Genomic DNA, 17,352 nt, shown 5'->3' on the forward strand with positions numbered 1-17,352 from the left:
CTAAATAATACAAGCTTATTAGCTTGTATTATTTAGATGCAAAAGGGTTAGTTTACTTAAGCTTAGCTGACGTTAGCAACTAGCAAGTTTATCCGTCTATGACTTGAGCTGCTTCACCCTGAGGAGGTGGGCTTTGTTGCTTTGGGGTTGTTGCTATGTCATTCACGCATGACGTCAATGACGCTTTTGTTGCGTCATTCACGCAACAAAAGGCTAACCGGGACGTGAAGTGTAAACTCTTAACAACTCGCTAGCAGCTAACGGCAGCTAAGCTTATGTAAACTAACCCTTTGAGTCTATATAATAGCAGCTATTAGCATAAGGCTAACCAGATGTGAAATGCAACCCTCAACACTATTCCCCTGTCTCCCTCTGCTCTCCTCTCTTAGTTCTGCCCACTATTGTGTCTCATGTTGTAAAATAGTTTGGAGCTTAATTAGTTTTGATTTCGGTTAAGCATTTCATTTTCCCTGTTATCATTTTATACAAACAATATTTTAGTTATCCAAGTATAGATTACTGGTCTGCTTTTATTTGCTTTTGGTTATTATTAATTATTTTGTTACTTTCATTTGTATTAATTTTTCTGCCTTCTGTCTTTTACATTTTAATACTGCTATCCAGTTTTATTTTATTATTATTATTTTAAATCAGGTTCACAATAATTTATTCCATTCTTAGTTCATATTTAATTTTTTTTGGATTACTATTTGGGGAATATCTTTTAATTTTTCAATTAATATTATTAATAGCATTATTTTCTCCCTTCTTAATTTTTCTTCCACCTTTTCTCTTATGCCTTACTTATTCCCTCTCCTGCCCCCAATCAGCCTCAAAGCCAAGACTTTACAGTCCAGAAGAGGGGGGTGAAAGCCCGTTCCTACTACCCCCGCCAGCCAGCATCCCAGAACGCCCGTCAGCAACACAGAGCAAGGACTCCTTCCAAAGGGTCCCCCACGACAGACACAACCTGTCAACAAAAGACCCGAACAAGCTGGCCAGGAAAATTTCAACTTTCACCCCAAACCCTGCTGGAGGCAACAATGTGCACTCCTACTTACAAGACATTGACTTTTACACAGACAAGGCCAAGTGCCACTGCATGTTACAAATTATATTTGCTAAGAATGACTTTGAGCCATGAGGTAAAAAGTTTCCTTAATCGACAGCCCAGTGCCATCAAAGCAGATTATTAGCAGCTGCAAAAGCTCTGACTAGAGTGTTTTTCTGACCCAGTGTCAGAACAAAGATTGATTGTTGTCATCCAGAGCTGGCTTTAAAAGGCACACAACTGTTTCCCAGCCGCAAGACTTCCAACAGTAAGTTAAAACCTTTCTCTGGCATCATAAGACAGTATCGTCATGAAGGCGCGGGTCCCAAACACCAGACAGGATGCTCAGAGGTACACTGGGACAGGCCACCCTTTACCAACAGCCCAAAAGGAGCCTATCAGCAACAAAGGAACGGCCAGCCTGCAGTAACCAGAAGCTCAAGCAGCCAGAATCCAGCTTGTTACATGCCAGACAAAGCCAAGTTTGACATTTGGACGCAAAAAGGACAGCACAGTGATGTCAGAAACAGCAGAACTGCTGAAAATCTTGAAGAAATTCTTCCAAATGGGGCCCTACAAGGAAAAAGAAGACGCCAGACTCCTTATGACTAGGGGGAGGTCTAAAAACATTTCTCCCCCTGAACATCTTCCTTCTGCTCCATCCCCGCAGATTACTGCAAGTCCAACACAAGCCAGAGACTGTGTATCCAACAACAGCACCACACTTCCTAAACAGCAACCACCAGAGCAACCATGCATGCAACTTGAGGTACCCGAAAGCACTGTTCTGGGTGTATGTTTACCTTCTGAGCCACATCCTATCATCCGCACCTGCTTACAAGCAACTGCTCAGGCCCCTGCACCTCAACTCTTGGGGAACCTGACTGAAAATGGCATGGCAATGACGCTCGACTTGGCCGTAACCTTAAAAATAGAAATAAGACACGAAGCGCTGGTCAGCAAGGGAGCAGACCTTCTATGAATGCCATTTTCTGTTTGAACAGCTCAAAGCAAGAGCTCAGAGACTAAACCGAACACTTAAATATCAACGATGCAGGTTGAATGTGCAATCATACAGCCAGACTGAGGTCCAACATGCATACATCGCTCCCATTCAATTAACTAGTGGCCCCATGACTGCAGAGCACCCCGTGTACATGTCACTAATGGACACACACCCGCTGCTGATTGGTAAAGATCTGCTCGATTGTTTTGAACCCCTTTTGAACTTTAACCATCTCAAAATCTGGGCCTAAGTGCAAAAACCCTTGCTCACAGCCGCCAGGTCAACCCCAACAGACTGTGAGGGTCATGGTCATTACTCTGCAGCCTTCAACTAGCCAGCGACCCTAACGCTTGCTGCCCCAGGCCTCAAGAGGCTTGACTGTGACCTGACTGTGACCGAACCCTGTACTAGCATTATGGACCAACACCTCAGCCATCAGCCTCGCACTGTCCAACACTCCGTATGAACACACCCCAGACCAGCTTTCAACAAACAAGCATACACGCTACTATCCAAATGCTAAACTTTCACACATGACAACTGTCAACAGCATTTGCGCATTGAACTTGAACTTGAAAGGCAGATCGTTAACCCATTCCTTCTTGATTCTCACGGCCATGCCACATGATGTTCACATTGGAGCTGATAGCCTGATTCATCTCAAGGCATGTAGACACCCTTAATGACAAGGTATATGTATCAACAGCTTCACAGCCAACAACTATGGCTGTCACCCTTAAGGACCTCCGCTCAGGCCAGACCATTCCAGAGGTCTGCGCCCTCATCAGCGAACAAGACTGTTGTGCCAGCCTATTCAAACGAGTGCTCTATATGGCTCACCATATGAAAAGGCCGAACTCTAGACCACACATTGGATTTCTTCCAACTAACAACAGAAGGCCTAAAACCCTGAAAGCTAAACCCTTCCTTGAACTGTCCTCACGAACAGTGTAGTATTGGTTAATAACAGCATGGCAACTGACATTAAAATCCCCAAAGACTACTGACTGGGACGATTGGTCAGCTACGAGTTCCATGACTTTGAACTCTCTGGGCCAATGATTGGCCCCACCCTATATGCAATGATACCAGAGGGGAGGGAACTTAACATTTAAATTTGCACATTTGTGGTGTCAGTGTCATTAATAACATGCTGCTTTACGTTCTTTTAACATATAACTTTACTTAAAAGTACACTATATTTAAGTTTACATTCTATTCCTGGCTGTACCAGTACCAGATCTGGACGACTGAATAAATCTGGTATGTTCTTGGCCTGCAGACTTCTGCTGCTTCTCAATTGGTTTATTTAGAGGAATGCTCCAAAGTTTTAACAACCAGTAATATAATTATTTGCTTGGGCATATTGTAATAAACATTTTACCGTTAAGTTACAGAAAAGGCGTAACTTGGAAAATGGTAATGTAATTTTAGGATCACCATTTACTGCTGGTAAGCCTGCTGCCAGTTTGTTATCGTTAAATTACAAAATAATTTGTGTACTTTTACCATACAACAAGCATACACACTGTACAATAATTTAGACTTTTTAAAAAAATATATATATTAAGTATATAAAAAATATATAATAAGTATATCTTGTTTTTATATAAAGTATATTTTTATTTTAGGGCTGTCAAAATAAGCGTGTTAACTCATGTGATTAATTGTAAATATTTAACGCATAAAAAAAAAATGCAAACAACAGTTGCAGCTTTCATTAGCAAACCGTTGACTGTCTTTTTCACTTTTGGGTTGAGGGCTGCGTGATTGCCGTTTGCCTAGAGCACCAGTTCAGCTTGCTCTGGCTCTGCATGTGCTTAACATGCAAAGACATTTGGATAAGACCAAGGATGCACTATTAGAAGAAAAAGTTTCAGTATAAAACTGAATTAATGTCGCATCACCAGGCTATCCTGCGTTTCCACCAGACTTTCATGCAATTTCGGGAGTTTCATTTTTAATCTTTAGACTTTAACTGCAGTTCAGTGTGGTCCACTTAGAATTCAACTTGGAAATCATTTTGGTTTGTTATTGACTTTGATTGTTTTAAAATTCTAATGGCACTTACATGATTTTATTTATGTAATAAATACAGTGTTTAGTAATTAATCATGATTAATCACTAAACGTAATTAATCATGATTACAAAAAAGTTTGATTAATTACGTAATGTTTTTTATATCATTTGACAGCCCTAATTTATAGTATTTTTTAAAATGAAAGTGTCCATCAAGTAGGCTAGGCTATATGTAAACAATGATAAACTTGCACAACACAGGTCCTTCGAAAATAAAAAAACGGTCTTTGTGCATGCTGTTAAAATAACATTCATTAATAGGTCTAAATGAATGCATCTATAAGCCTATAATAAAGCCAATAAAATCAACAAAAAACATGTGAATGATAAAAATAATAATTTATTGGCTGTCTTAGTCTTATCACCTTAAAATCACTTATACAGTACATTAAGGGTGTCAAAATTGATTGCTTCTTTGGTGCACTGCGATGCAGATGCGGACAATTCGGTATCGGTTCAGTAATAGATCATTTCTGGTTATTACGCACTGACGTTATTTATCTCATATGTGCCATATTGCAGCAGCTTACTATGCCGAGGGAGGCGAATGAGAGTAATTAAAACACTTCAACTACTCAAAAACAAAAAAGAAAATGCACAATTCACTGCATGCTTGTTTGCTGGACAGTCTTTCACTGACAAAGAAGTTACAGCAGAAGCCCCTATTTTCCTGCATTTGAGAAAATGAAAGTAAACTCCATTTCTCTCCCACTGTGGGCCTTTGACCTGCTAGCATGACTTTTCCTACATTGTAAAAGCCCTATAGAAATAAAGATGAATTGAATTGAATTTTAACAGGTGAATGGAAGTACATTGTGCAAAATCTTGCAAAAAGTCTTGCTTCTCAATGGTGAAACTTAATTATGAAAACTACTATTTTGAACATGAAAAACCTAAAAAAAAAAAAAAAAATGAAATGTTGGCAGGTAATGGTCAAAAGTCAGCAAGAGTGGGCTTAACCCTGAACTGCCATTAGAACTCAAATCTAAGGTTTAAAGATTTAGAGACCTAATGAAATTTAACACACTCTACAAAGCAATATTGATAAAAATCATCTATCAATATTTCTTGAAAATAGTGGTATTATTCTGATAATATTATTTACCATTACTTAAAATTTATTTTATAAAATTATTTTAGTAAAAATGGTAACTATCAAGTACAACATTACTATAATTTTATTTTACAGAAATCTTAGATACTATAAGGCAAAGATAAATCTAACATTCATTTAAACCTCTACTAATAAACTGAATATGCCTGGATGCCAAAGACACAATATCCAGACTGCGTATTTTGCATTAATATTTTAAATACGACATCATAAATGAACAGTCACATGGACAAGCAAATGCAAAAAAAATAATAAAAGTCATATAAAAAATTATGAGCACAGACTAGAGTGGTCATTGCCACACATGTCCAATGAAAATTGGGAGTTACAAAACTGTCCTACGAAGAGATCTAATCAGCGTTAAAAAATGTGCTACTACCTTCAAATGCACACAGGATAATTAGTTCTTCTTTGTTCTGTTCAGAACAATGCTATGTTTGCTATCAATTTCTTTCTAGGCTTTGAATTTGTGTCTAAATTTCAAATATCTTCAAGAAGTTTTGGAACTATCATTACTTTGTCTTTTGTCAGCTTTTTTTTTAACTCTATTATCAAAAATGTATATTAAAAAAAAAGAAAATACCCCATTCGTCCATATGCTTTACTGTAGTTTGCATCAATTCCAATGGCACGTTCACAGTCTTGAACAGCTCCAGCATAGTTCCCTAGCTTGCTGTATGCTGCAGCTCTTAAATAAAAAATGATATACATTTATGAAATAATTAAAGCAATTATTCACATTTTTAAAGACATTTTTAACTGTTAAAATATAAGACATACCCATTTAAAATCTTGTTACTGAAAAAAAAAGTACCTGTTGCAAAAGTAGACAGCATTTTGAGGATTAAGCTGGATGGCTTTAGAGTAAAACTCCACAGCTGCACTAAAGTTTTCCACTTTCATCTGATCATTTCCTGTAGGAAAATGCATGATTTGAGTGAAAAAAAAACATTTAACATCTGAAATTAGTAAAAGTATGATAGTCTTACCATCTGTTTTAAGACGCTCAGCCTCTGCTAACTGATGCTCATAAGGTGATCCAGTGGTTTCAAATGTGTTTTCTTGTGTTGTACCAGTCTGTTAAAATTGATGCATAGTGTATTACAATATTATAAACAAACATGTCAGATCTCCTCATTTTAGAAAGCAATAAAGAACACATTTTACCTGTTTAGTTGCAAAAGCAAATAACTCTGGCAGAGACTGACTGACTGCTAAGTTCTGGTCATCTACAGAAATCCCAAATGTTGTCTCCAAGCACTGAATAGCAACTAGATAAATAAGTAAATTGGAACATTTGAATAAAAAAATGTATTAAATAAAAACAATAAATCAGATGTCCAGTACTGATTCTAGGTTTAAAGTTTTACCTTCTAAACTTTCTTGTGCATCTGATGACAGACCCCCAGAGGACAGCTGGTCACGGAGAAACTGGATGATGGAGAATGCAATATGCTTTGTGTCTGCCATTGTACTGAGGTGTACACCTCACAAAACGAATGTGTGAAGAGAACCTAAAAAAGGAGGATAGGTGTAATGTTAACAAATTTATAGAAAACCAGTATAATCGTTTGCAAATTTAGAGAATTTTTATTTAATAAGAATGATCTAAGCTGATTGGGAACCTGGTTTAAATACTTTTAACTTGATGTCCGCAGTTATCAACTCAGTGCACTTTATTTATGTTCTAAATTCTTTGGCGAGACATTCTTAATGCTTAACAGGAAAAATGCTTAACATGGCTTAATCTACCTAAAAATGAACCAGAAAACCCCAAATTCTGTTGATCTTTAATTGTAATTAACACTATTGTAAGGAAGGGTCTGATACAGAGGGATCCATTTGCAGTATATTTATTAAACAGAGTTTAATAATAAGCACACAGATATAACTTGTGTGCGAACTCACATAAAACACAGTTGTATCAAGTCGAAGGGCTGGCGGCAGGCAAACACAGGATGAGAAAGCAGGCATGGGTCAGAGGCTGGCGGCAAGGATCAAGGTCGGTATTCAGGCTGGGGTTCAGGGCAGGCGGCAGGCAAGACAAGGTCGATATACAGTCTGAGGCAGAGATGTCTGGTATACAGCCATACCCACTGTCCTGGTGTGTATGCTGGATTGGGGCGTCGATGACGATCAGCTTGGTCCTTAAATCTCCTGACTGCATGAGAGAGGTGAGTATGGGCTGCGATCCAGGTTTCTTCACATCTCTGGAACTAATGATTGAGGGCTGGGAGTTCAGATGGTTCTCCTGACCATGGGAACAGGGGGGGCTGGAAACCTAGAACAACTAGGAACGGTGTAAGACCTGTGGATGCCTTTCTGAGAAAGTTTTGAGCATATTCAGCCCACATGAGAAAAAAGCTCCAGTCCTCTTGATTTTGATGGCAGTAGGAGCGGAGGAAACGCCCTATTTCCTGGTTCAGTCTTACAACTTGTCCATTGGATTGTGGGTGATAACCTGATGTGAGGCTGATGTTGACGTTCAGGTTCTTAAAGAATGCAGACCATACTCTGGATGTAAATTGGGGACCTCTGTCAGACACGATGTCTTCGGGCAGACCATAATAGCACGTGAGTGCATAGGAGCTCTGCAGTTTCCAGGGCTGTAGGTAGTTTGAGGATGGGAATGAGCCAGCATGCCTTCAAGAATCTGTCAATGACAGTCAGAATGGTGGTGTGGCCTTCGGAGAGGGGAAGATCGGTGACTAAATCGATAGCGACATGGGACCAGGGGAGACGTGGGATTTCCAGGGGTTGCAAGAGTCCGGCAGGGCTATGGCGAGAATGTTTATGCATGTTACAGGAAAAACAGTTCTTTATAAATTTGATGACATCTCCTCTTACGGTGGGCCACCAGTAACGGTTCTGAATGAGATCAATGGTGCCTGCCTGTCTGAAACTAGGGCTGGAGTGGATTACATCAATAAGTTTTTCTCTGAGTGGCTGAGAAACGACTTTGTCCGCGGGACAGGCTGGAGGTGTAGGGTGTTTGTCGGATACTAGGGAAATCTCAGTGTCAATGTCCCAAGTGATGGGAGTCAAGATGACGGAGTCTTCAATAATGGGCTGTTCTTCCTCTTTATTTGGTTCCTTCTCAGAAAGACGAGGCAGGGCATCAGCTTTTATATTTTTGGACCCGGGGATATATGTTACAGAGAAGTTGAAGCAAGTGAAGAATAGTGCCCATCTAGCCTGATGGGGATTGAGTCTTTTGGCTGAGCGGATGTACTCCAAGTTCTTGTGGTCGGTGATCACCGTAAAGGGATGTCGAGCTCCTTCCAGCCAGTGTCTCCATTCTTCCATCGCGGCTTTTATGGTGAGAAGTTTGCGATTGCCCACATCATAATTTCTCTCGGCCGAGTTGAGCTTTCGCGAGAAGAAGGCGCAGGGGTGGAGCTTGTTCGACGTCACTTGCCTTTGGGAGAGTACAGCTCCGATGCCAGTATTGAAAGCATTTATTTCGAGGACGAAAGGTAAATTAGGGTCAGGGTGGCAGAGGATTGGTGTCGATGAGATTCAGGCTTTGAGGTGGTTGAATGCCCGGATAGCATTATGATTCCAGCTCAGCTTGGGATTTCCCGTCCCACTTTATATTAAGTGTCCCTAACTACTATGTACTTACATCAAAAAATAAATACAATGTACTTACTGTGTTTATAATGTATTTGAGAACACTTGTGGTGCTTTTAAGTTGGGATAGAGGTTGGGTTATGGACCGGTTTGGTGGTATGGGTAGGTTTAAGGGTGGGTTAAGGTGTAAGGGATGGTCAACAGTGTATTTACAAATGTAACTACAAAAGTTAATTACAGATGTAATTACATGCATTTAATCAAGCATAAGTACACAGTAAATACATGTACTTACACAATAAGTACATTGTAACAAACAATTAATTCCTATGTAAATACATATTAGTTAAGGCCACTTAATATAAAGTGGGACCGGATTTCCTCCTTTCATCATCGAGGTGAGCGGTGCGGTCATGGAACTGAAGTTTCTTATAAATCTTCTGTAGAAATTGGCGAACCCCAGAAAGCGTTGCAGTTGCTTAACTGTCTTCGGCTTTGGCCAGTTAACTACAGCGTTTACCTTTTCCTCGTCCATCGCTACTCCATCCGCACTGATTATGTATCCCAGGAAGGAGATGCAGGTCTGGTGAAATTCACACTTTGACAGTTTGGCATATAACTGGTTCTCCATGAGTCTCTGTAGGACGGCTCTGACATGGCGGATCACCCGGTACTCATAGTGGCCGGTAGCCGTAGAAAAGCCGGTTTTCCACTCATCACCCCGCTTTATACGTATGAGGTTGTCGGCACTGCGAAGGTCAAGTTTAGTAAAATACCTGGCTGAGCATAATTGTTCCAGGGCTGTTGGGACTAAAGGCAGGGGATAGCGGTACTTGACCGTGATTTCATTCAGACCTCTATAGTCATTGCAGGGATGTAAACTTCCATCTTTTTTCTCCACAAAGAAGAAGCCTGCAGAAGCAGGTAATGTAGAAGGGCGTATGAATCCTTTCTCCAACTCCTCCTTAATGCAAGCGTTCATGGTTTCAGTTTCTGTTTGGGACAGAGGAAATATTCTCCCAGGAGGGGGTGTAGTGCCAGGCAGTAACTCAATGGCGCAGTCATACTCACGGTAAGGTGGATGCTTAGTGGCTTTTTGCTTACTGAATGCCTCAGCGAGGTCCTTGTACTCATCGGGAATCAAGGATTTTTCAGGGGTCTCAGTACTGGCGACAATAGCATTGAACTGGACGGGGACAACAGAACACAGACAATTCTTGAGACATGATTCACTCCATTTTGAGATCTCACCTGATTTCCAGGATATGAGCGGATTATGGGCTTGCAACCAGGGCCATCCCAGAATATTAGTGTGTTGAGGGGACTTTCTGATCAGAAACTCCATCCGCTCCTTGTGGAGAGAGCCTGTTTGAACAGAGAGTTGAAGAGTGCGGTAAGTGATATTTCCATCCCCTAGGAGGCGTCCGTCTACCGCCGTGATTGCTAGGGAAGAATCACAAGAGGTTAGTGGGACGGCGTCCATGAATTACCGGCAGCTCCTGAGTCAACCAAAGCGACAGTGTGAATCATGGTATTCCCAAAACACACAGACATAGGAACAGTCAGGGCGTTACTGTTGATAGATAGTATTGAGGTTGCACTCATCGCTAATGTCTTGGTAGCTGGCTTATTGGGGCATTGGGCTTTGGTATGACCATAAAGACCGCAGTAAAGGCACAAATTATTCTTTAAACGTCTTTCTCGTTCTTCATTCGATAACTGAGAGTTAAATGACGGAGAGTTCAATGAGTTGATCAAGTGATTTCCCTTCGTCTCTACATACTAACTCAGTTTGAAGTTCGGGGTTCAATGCTTTTCGGTAGAGGGTCTTTAGGGGATCATCAGCCCAGCCAGTTTGTGCAGCCAAAGTGCGAAAGTGCAAGGCGAACTCCGCCGCAGGTTGATTGTTTTGCTATATAGTTAATAGTTCTTCACCTGCATTTCGACCTTCTTTCCGGATGATCAAAAACCACACAGAAACGCTGAAGAAACTCCTTGAACGTGGGAAAAGTGGGAGTGTTGTCTGGCCAGACAGCAGTAGCCCAATCTAAAGCCTTTCCAGCGAGCAGCGAGAAAACAAAGGCGATCTTGCTGTTGTCATCTGCAAACATATGGGGTTGTTGGGCGACAAACAGCTTGCATTGTAACAAGAAACCTTTACATTTAGTCGGGTTACCGGTAAATTTATCAGGAAACGCTAGGCGTGGACGGGAATGATGTTGCGTAAAGGTTACCGGAAGTTGGTTGGGAGAGTAGTTGGCAGTGAGTTGCGCTGGGGTCGCAACGTTCAAACCCTGCAGGGTCTTCACTAACTCTTCCGTTAGTTAAGTGAGATGTGTCGCTAGTACCTGGGCTTGGGCTGTGAGTTCCGTGGACAAGACCTGCATGGCTGCGGGATCCATGTTGGGCGAAGTCTTCTGTAAGGAAGGGTCTGACACAGAGGGATCCATTTGAAGTATATTTATTAAACAGAGTTTAATAATAAGCACACAGATGTGCGAACTCACATAATTTCAGATACAGTTGTATCAAATCGTAGGGCTGGCGGCAGGCAAACACATGATGAGTAAGCAGGCATGGGTCAGAGGCTGGCGGCAAGGATCAAGGTTGGTATTCAGGCTGAGGTTCAGGGCAGGCGGCAGGCAAGACAAGGTCGATATACAGTTCAGGTAAGCAATGGGGAAAGCAGGCAAGGATAAGGAACGCTTAGTAGTGTTTGCTGGGGTGAGTGTGTGTGCTGCTTATATGTGTGAGCGTGATAATGAGGAGATGTGCTGCAGGTGTGTGGCAATCAGTCTTTGGGAATGACGTAATGTCAGAAGTCCGGTGATGATGACTTCTGCTAGCCAGCCAGGGGAATGACTGGGATGAAGTCGGTGACAACTATACTCTAAAATGAACAAGCCCAAATTCCAGATAAAGTGAACATACAACATGAAGCATGTTCTCCCCCCTAGGGCTGGATTAACATATTAAAAAAACACATTTGCAATACTTCCTAAAGTGTTTTAAAATAAATAGCTGAGCAGAAATCCCTAAATATTTTTTTTAAATCCATGCTTCTAATATCCCATTTGGTCGAGTCAATGAATTACAAAACGTTAGCAAGTTTCTTTTATTTTTTGCCATAAATTGTCTAATAAAAGCCAGCGGCAATAATTCATTTCTCTAGATGACTACTGTAGTTTTTGTAATAGGGTAATAAAAACGTTTGCTTTCTAACTGGTTCGCCACAGCCATATCACCCTGCAGCCCAAGACGGGTTACTCAGTGAAGCTAAGCAGAGTTGAGCCTGGTCAGTACCTGGATGGGAGACCACTTGGGGAAAAACTAGCAGCAGGGGGTGTTCAACCTGTGGTATGATTGGGTCCTAATGCCCCAGTAAGAGTGAAGTGGACACTGTGCTGTCAGTGGGCGCTGTCTTTCGGATGAGACGTTAAACCGAGGTCCTGACTCTCTGTGGTCATTGAGAATCCCATGGCACTTCTCGTGAAAGAGCAGGGGTTTAGCCCTGCTGTCCTGGCTAAAGTCCTTCTATCGGCCCTTACGATCATGGCCTCCCAATCATCCCTATCCACCGAACTGGCTCTATCACTGTCTCTCCACTTCACTAATAGCTGGTGTGTGGTGAGCGCACTGGCACCGTTTTCCTGTGGCAGCCGTCGCATCATCCAAGTGGATGCAGCACACTAGTGGTGGTGTGGAGAGACCCCCCTTCATGATTGTGAAGAGCTTTGGGTGTATGGCCATACACAATAGATCTGCTATATAAATACACATTACATTATATTTACATTACAGTAAGACAAAAAGCTAACTGCAGCGGTGGACATTTTAATAACTGTTTGTGTAAGCTTTGATTTGGTCAAACAGTGTCTCCATTTTATTATGAGGGCAGGATTGCGCAGGCATGCAGCTGAGAGAGCGGTTCAGTTACAAGACCATTATGCAACATGATTCCAGCCATCCTGTGTTGTCTTGATACAATAACGGATACTGTTTGAATTGTACTTTTTGTTCTACAATGTGCTTGGTTAACCCACCTTTGACTGGACCGTTCTCGCGGTAGAGACAAAATAAGAAAAAGTCCTGGGAAATAAGGGACTTTCCTGGGGCAAAAACAGGGCATCTGGTCACCCATATGGGAGACTAAACAGGGCTATTCAAAGTCTGATTGAGCTGCAGCCACTTCATGTAATATTTTAGCTGTGTTGCTGTTTTTGAACAGCAGCGAGCAGAAAGGAATACTTCACATTATAAACATGCAATGCAAAGATTGCATTGTAAAGAGCTGTTTACCACTAACTAATCCACACATTAATTCTTCTAAGTCCCTGGGGCTTCAGCCCCACCTAGCCCTCAAGTTAATCTAGCCCTTTCTCCCCCATTGAAGTATATTATAAAGAAAACGCTTAATGTACCTTAACAACAAGTGAGGAAAACCTTTCTATTAAATTTTACTTATGACAAAAGAACAAGCTCTTATTTTAGTGTATAAAGTAAAGCTGCACAATATACAGTTTTAGCATTGATATCACAATGTGTGCATCAGCAATAGTCACATCACAAGATTGTATCATTTATTAAAGATAATAATTAAATATATTTTTCTTTTTTTCAAAATGCATACAATGATGATACAATGATTTACATTTATCGCAGAAAAACTAAATATCGCGATGACAATTGCCCAATATCGTGTAGCCCTACTGTAGTATAAAGTGAACAATATCACTTTAAGCATTCTCCTATTGAATTCCATTTACAGGAAACAGCTTAATGATGTTTAATGTACCATAACACTGTGCAGGGAAATCCATATTTCTGTAATATTTGTGATTACCACTAACTGTTACGAAAAGAACAGGCCTTACTTCCATCAACATCAAACTAAGCGTTTTCTTCCCCATTGAAGTCCGTAATAAGGAAAGACTTAACGTAAATTAACAACAACCAAAGATATTATTTATGATAGATTAAACACTTTCTGACTTTTTTTCCAATTAGAAATCAAGGGTTTTGCACACACCTGACAACCCAGGCTGACCTCTATGATGTGCGTGCCACTTGCTTGCTTGGGCAGGTCACGAGTAACTTTTTTTTTTTTTTTTTTTCAACAGAGTTCTATGACTGCCTCGTACAAGCAAAAGCTGCTATAACTGCATGGGCAGAAGCATTGGGGTTTTCTCTCCATCAGAGCACACTTCGCACAACTCAAATATACAACAGATATAGTTTTGACGATTTAGGGTACAACCAACAAATCAAATTTATTTCTTTGCATTTGGAAAATTACTGTTATTCATAGTTCTCTTAAAATATAAATTTTTAAAACAGCTTTTATAGCCTTATGTACGAATCCAACAAATCCAATAATTTACTTGACATTTGCATAATGATAACTCCGCACCAAAGGCTTTCATGTTATAGCTTTATAAACTATAAAAAATATATGCAAGTTAAAGCAATACTACATGTAAAAACCAAACGTATATGCTATAGTAGCCTAAAAAAAGGTTTTAAAAAGTCAACATATGCACCTTATTTGTCTCCCATCATGCACCAGAGCATGCACATGAACCAAGAATGAGACCGAGGAAATGCTCTTAGTTAAAATCATAAGCTTAAGACAGAACTTTTAAAATAATGACTTTTATTAAAAATGTATCAGAGGTTTGTGATATAAGAATTACAGTGGAGCATTAATGAAATGCATATTTTGGAGCAATTGATTTGAGGTAGCCTGCTATTTTTATTTGATGGAAAAATATATATAATATATTATAACATATATTTGGAAAAAAACTGCCTATGACAGTTCATTTCGTTTTGTAATCTAAATTTGTAATTTAAGCAATATTGATTTAACTAGCGGTAGTTGGGAAACTATCCACTTGTTGATAATAAAGAAGAAAAGCCACAATATTACTACCTCATAAATAATGTAACAGCTAGACTTTTTGTCAAACGTGCTGCATTCTGCTTTTTGGGGCTTATGTGAAATCTCCACGCATGCTGCGCACAGTAACTAACACACACAAACACACAATCACAGACAGACAGACAGACAGACAGACAGACAGAGTGTGCGAGAGAGAGAGCAGATAGTGGAGGGGAAGACGACAAGATGCAAATCCACTGACTTGGTTTCAAAGCCACAGGCTTCAGCTCCGGTTTAAGAAAAGAGAGTCTGTTAACGTAAACGAGCAGATATGTTGAATTTGTTTCAGAACAGTGGCAACGAAAAAATTCAATACAACTAACATTTAAATCACAACAAAAACATAACTACCCTACCCATTTTTTCAACATGTGAAACAACAACCGCAGTTATAACTGCAGAGGGGTCTTACAGAAAGGTTAGAAATGTGATAGTGGGAAGCGGCACACACTCACAGAGACAGGTACTATTATGTAGCTAAAGAGACATAGCTGTTAAACACGCTCAAAAAAAACTGCATTTAAAAAAATATGCTGTAAACATTTAACAAACAGTCCTGTCTTGGAATCTGCCTGATTATTTAAAAAATGATGCCTAAGATACATTAAAAATCTACGTTTGACTTACTTTTTTTTAGTTTTTCTTTTTTTAAACCAATTTTTAAATTGCCAATAATATCGTTTATTGCAATTAATTTGGGTGCAATATCACCCAGCAAAAAGAAAAAGATATCGTGACAGCCCTATATATAGGATGAATGTCCCTCTTTTTGGGGCAGTGTTGTCACCAAGTATCACCAATTTTGGTTTAAACTATCAGGAACTGATAACTCAAGTTCACTAAAGATCTCAGTAAAGCCTGCACCATAGGAGGATTTACTTTGAATAAAAGGGTGAAAAACAACTGTGACGGCAACAATCATTGAAACCATTCCACAAATTACAAAGTGCCTCTTGTGAAACAGCTCAACTTAGACAGTGAGAAACCCCCTCGAGAGGCACTTTGAATACAGAGGAACATCTTAAAAGGATGTCCTTACCTTTTGGCTAGCAGTCAGAAACCAAGCTCCCACAAGATGAAAGACCTTTTATTAGTCAGATCCATCTTTGACCCACTAGGCTTCCAATCCCTTCTATCTTTTCAAGCTTAGCAAATCATTCAAGGATTCAGTCATAAAAAGTATGGGTAGAATGAAATAATCCCTATGGAAATGATGCGAGAGACGGTAAGCTAACTTTGCGTTGCCAACAGAATCAGTGATACATAACCTTAAAGGGCACCTAGGTTACCCCTTTTTTATCATATTTAATATAAGTCTATTGTGTCCCCAGAATGTGTCTGTAAAATTTGAGCTCAAAACACCCATTAGATTATTAATTATAGCTCTCTGAATTTATATTATTATCTGAATTTCTGTATTATAGCTGGGAAAAGGTTTTTGCTGTTTTTTGTACTGGGCCTTAAAGGCTAGTCCTCCCCACCCACCGTTCCCACGTGCCTGTCAGCAATACGCCTCAATCGCCCCCCTCGGCTACCTCAGGAAGCAGATCTCACATAACGTTCATGAGAAATACTACAGTAAGAACTTTACCAATCAGTATTTGATGCAGTTTTGTGTGGAGTTGCAACAATGAGTCACACACAATGTTGATACAAAGTTCACGCACACGCACAACGAGGACACACACACACACACACACACACACACACACACACACACACACACACACACACACACACACACAGAGAGAGAGAGAGAGACAGCGCGCGTTCAGCTTCGCACTCGTTTTGCACGCATATGTGACAGGATACAGGTTAATATACACTGCTTAGGGGTGTAACGATACACTCAGCTCACGATACGATGTGTATCACTACATAATGTTCACGATTCGATATGTATCACGATATTTGGAATAAAAATTGAAAATTAAACTGAAATGCAAATTTTACCAAGTAAACTTTATGTATTTCTTTTGCTTCAACTTGTTAAACTGAACCTTCTTTAAGAAAATAAATTAAACAGGCCTGTTTCTGGAAAATAAAACAATTTAAAAACTTCTTAAAAAATATTATTGAAATGACAGAGACAAAATTAAGGAACAATTTAAGTAAAGGTGCAAAAAAAATAAGCTTTCTATTCAATTGAATTTAACAGTAAGAGCTTAAGGCTTTGCTTGGTCACTTGCGTTTTTTGTGTGTGCAAAAAAAAAATCCACATTTCCAGGTAATCAGCAGTTCTATAAGATAATCCGCCCTCTGTAGTAACAGCTCACGGTCAGCTCACGTCATGTGTGATTTTGCGGCCACCAATACATCATTATATGAAGACAGAATGATATTTTAGGGTGAATTGTACCTTATAAATACAGTATGTGACTCTTTTAACACCATTAGGAGGTATCCATGTCTTTGTGCAAAGTATGTAAATCACTGTGAAGACTTTAAAACTTAGGATGTTTGACCCAGTATGCGTGTCAAAAAGCGGACGAGTCTAAAGCAATGACTGTACAACCGAAATGTTGCTAGACGTCTGATTTTGAGAGGATGGGCCATCCTCTATTTCAGCTCCACTCATCTTGGTCTG

General features: G+C 40.0%; 1 protein-coding gene across 14 annotated transcripts in view; it reads right to left on the reverse strand.

Annotated features, from left to right (window-relative positions):
- sgta (small glutamine rich tetratricopeptide repeat co-chaperone alpha) overlaps window positions 1-17,352 on the reverse strand; it is a 41,413-nt gene that overhangs the window by 11,938 nt on the left and 12,123 nt on the right. For 3 of the 14 annotated variants that reach the window (XR_015501779.1, NM_212764.1, XM_087271900.1), the window contains 5 exon segments: window positions 6,622-6,765; window positions 6,419-6,522; window positions 6,241-6,328; window positions 6,066-6,165; window positions 5,835-5,939 (listed from right to left, as the gene is read on the reverse strand). Coding sequence is in view for 13 of the 14 variants with exons in the window: in NM_212764.1 (NP_997929.1) it covers window positions 5,835-5,939; window positions 6,066-6,165; window positions 6,241-6,328; window positions 6,419-6,522; window positions 6,622-6,721 (497 nt within the window). In the remaining variant the exon portion in view is untranslated. 14 annotated transcript variants of the gene reach the window in all.

This window comes from Danio rerio, chromosome 11 (assembly GCF_052040795.2).
Source record: "Danio rerio strain M-AB ecotype USA chromosome 11, GRCz13ab, whole genome shotgun sequence".
NCBI classification, from domain to species: Eukaryota; Metazoa; Chordata; class Actinopteri; order Cypriniformes; family Danionidae; genus Danio; species Danio rerio.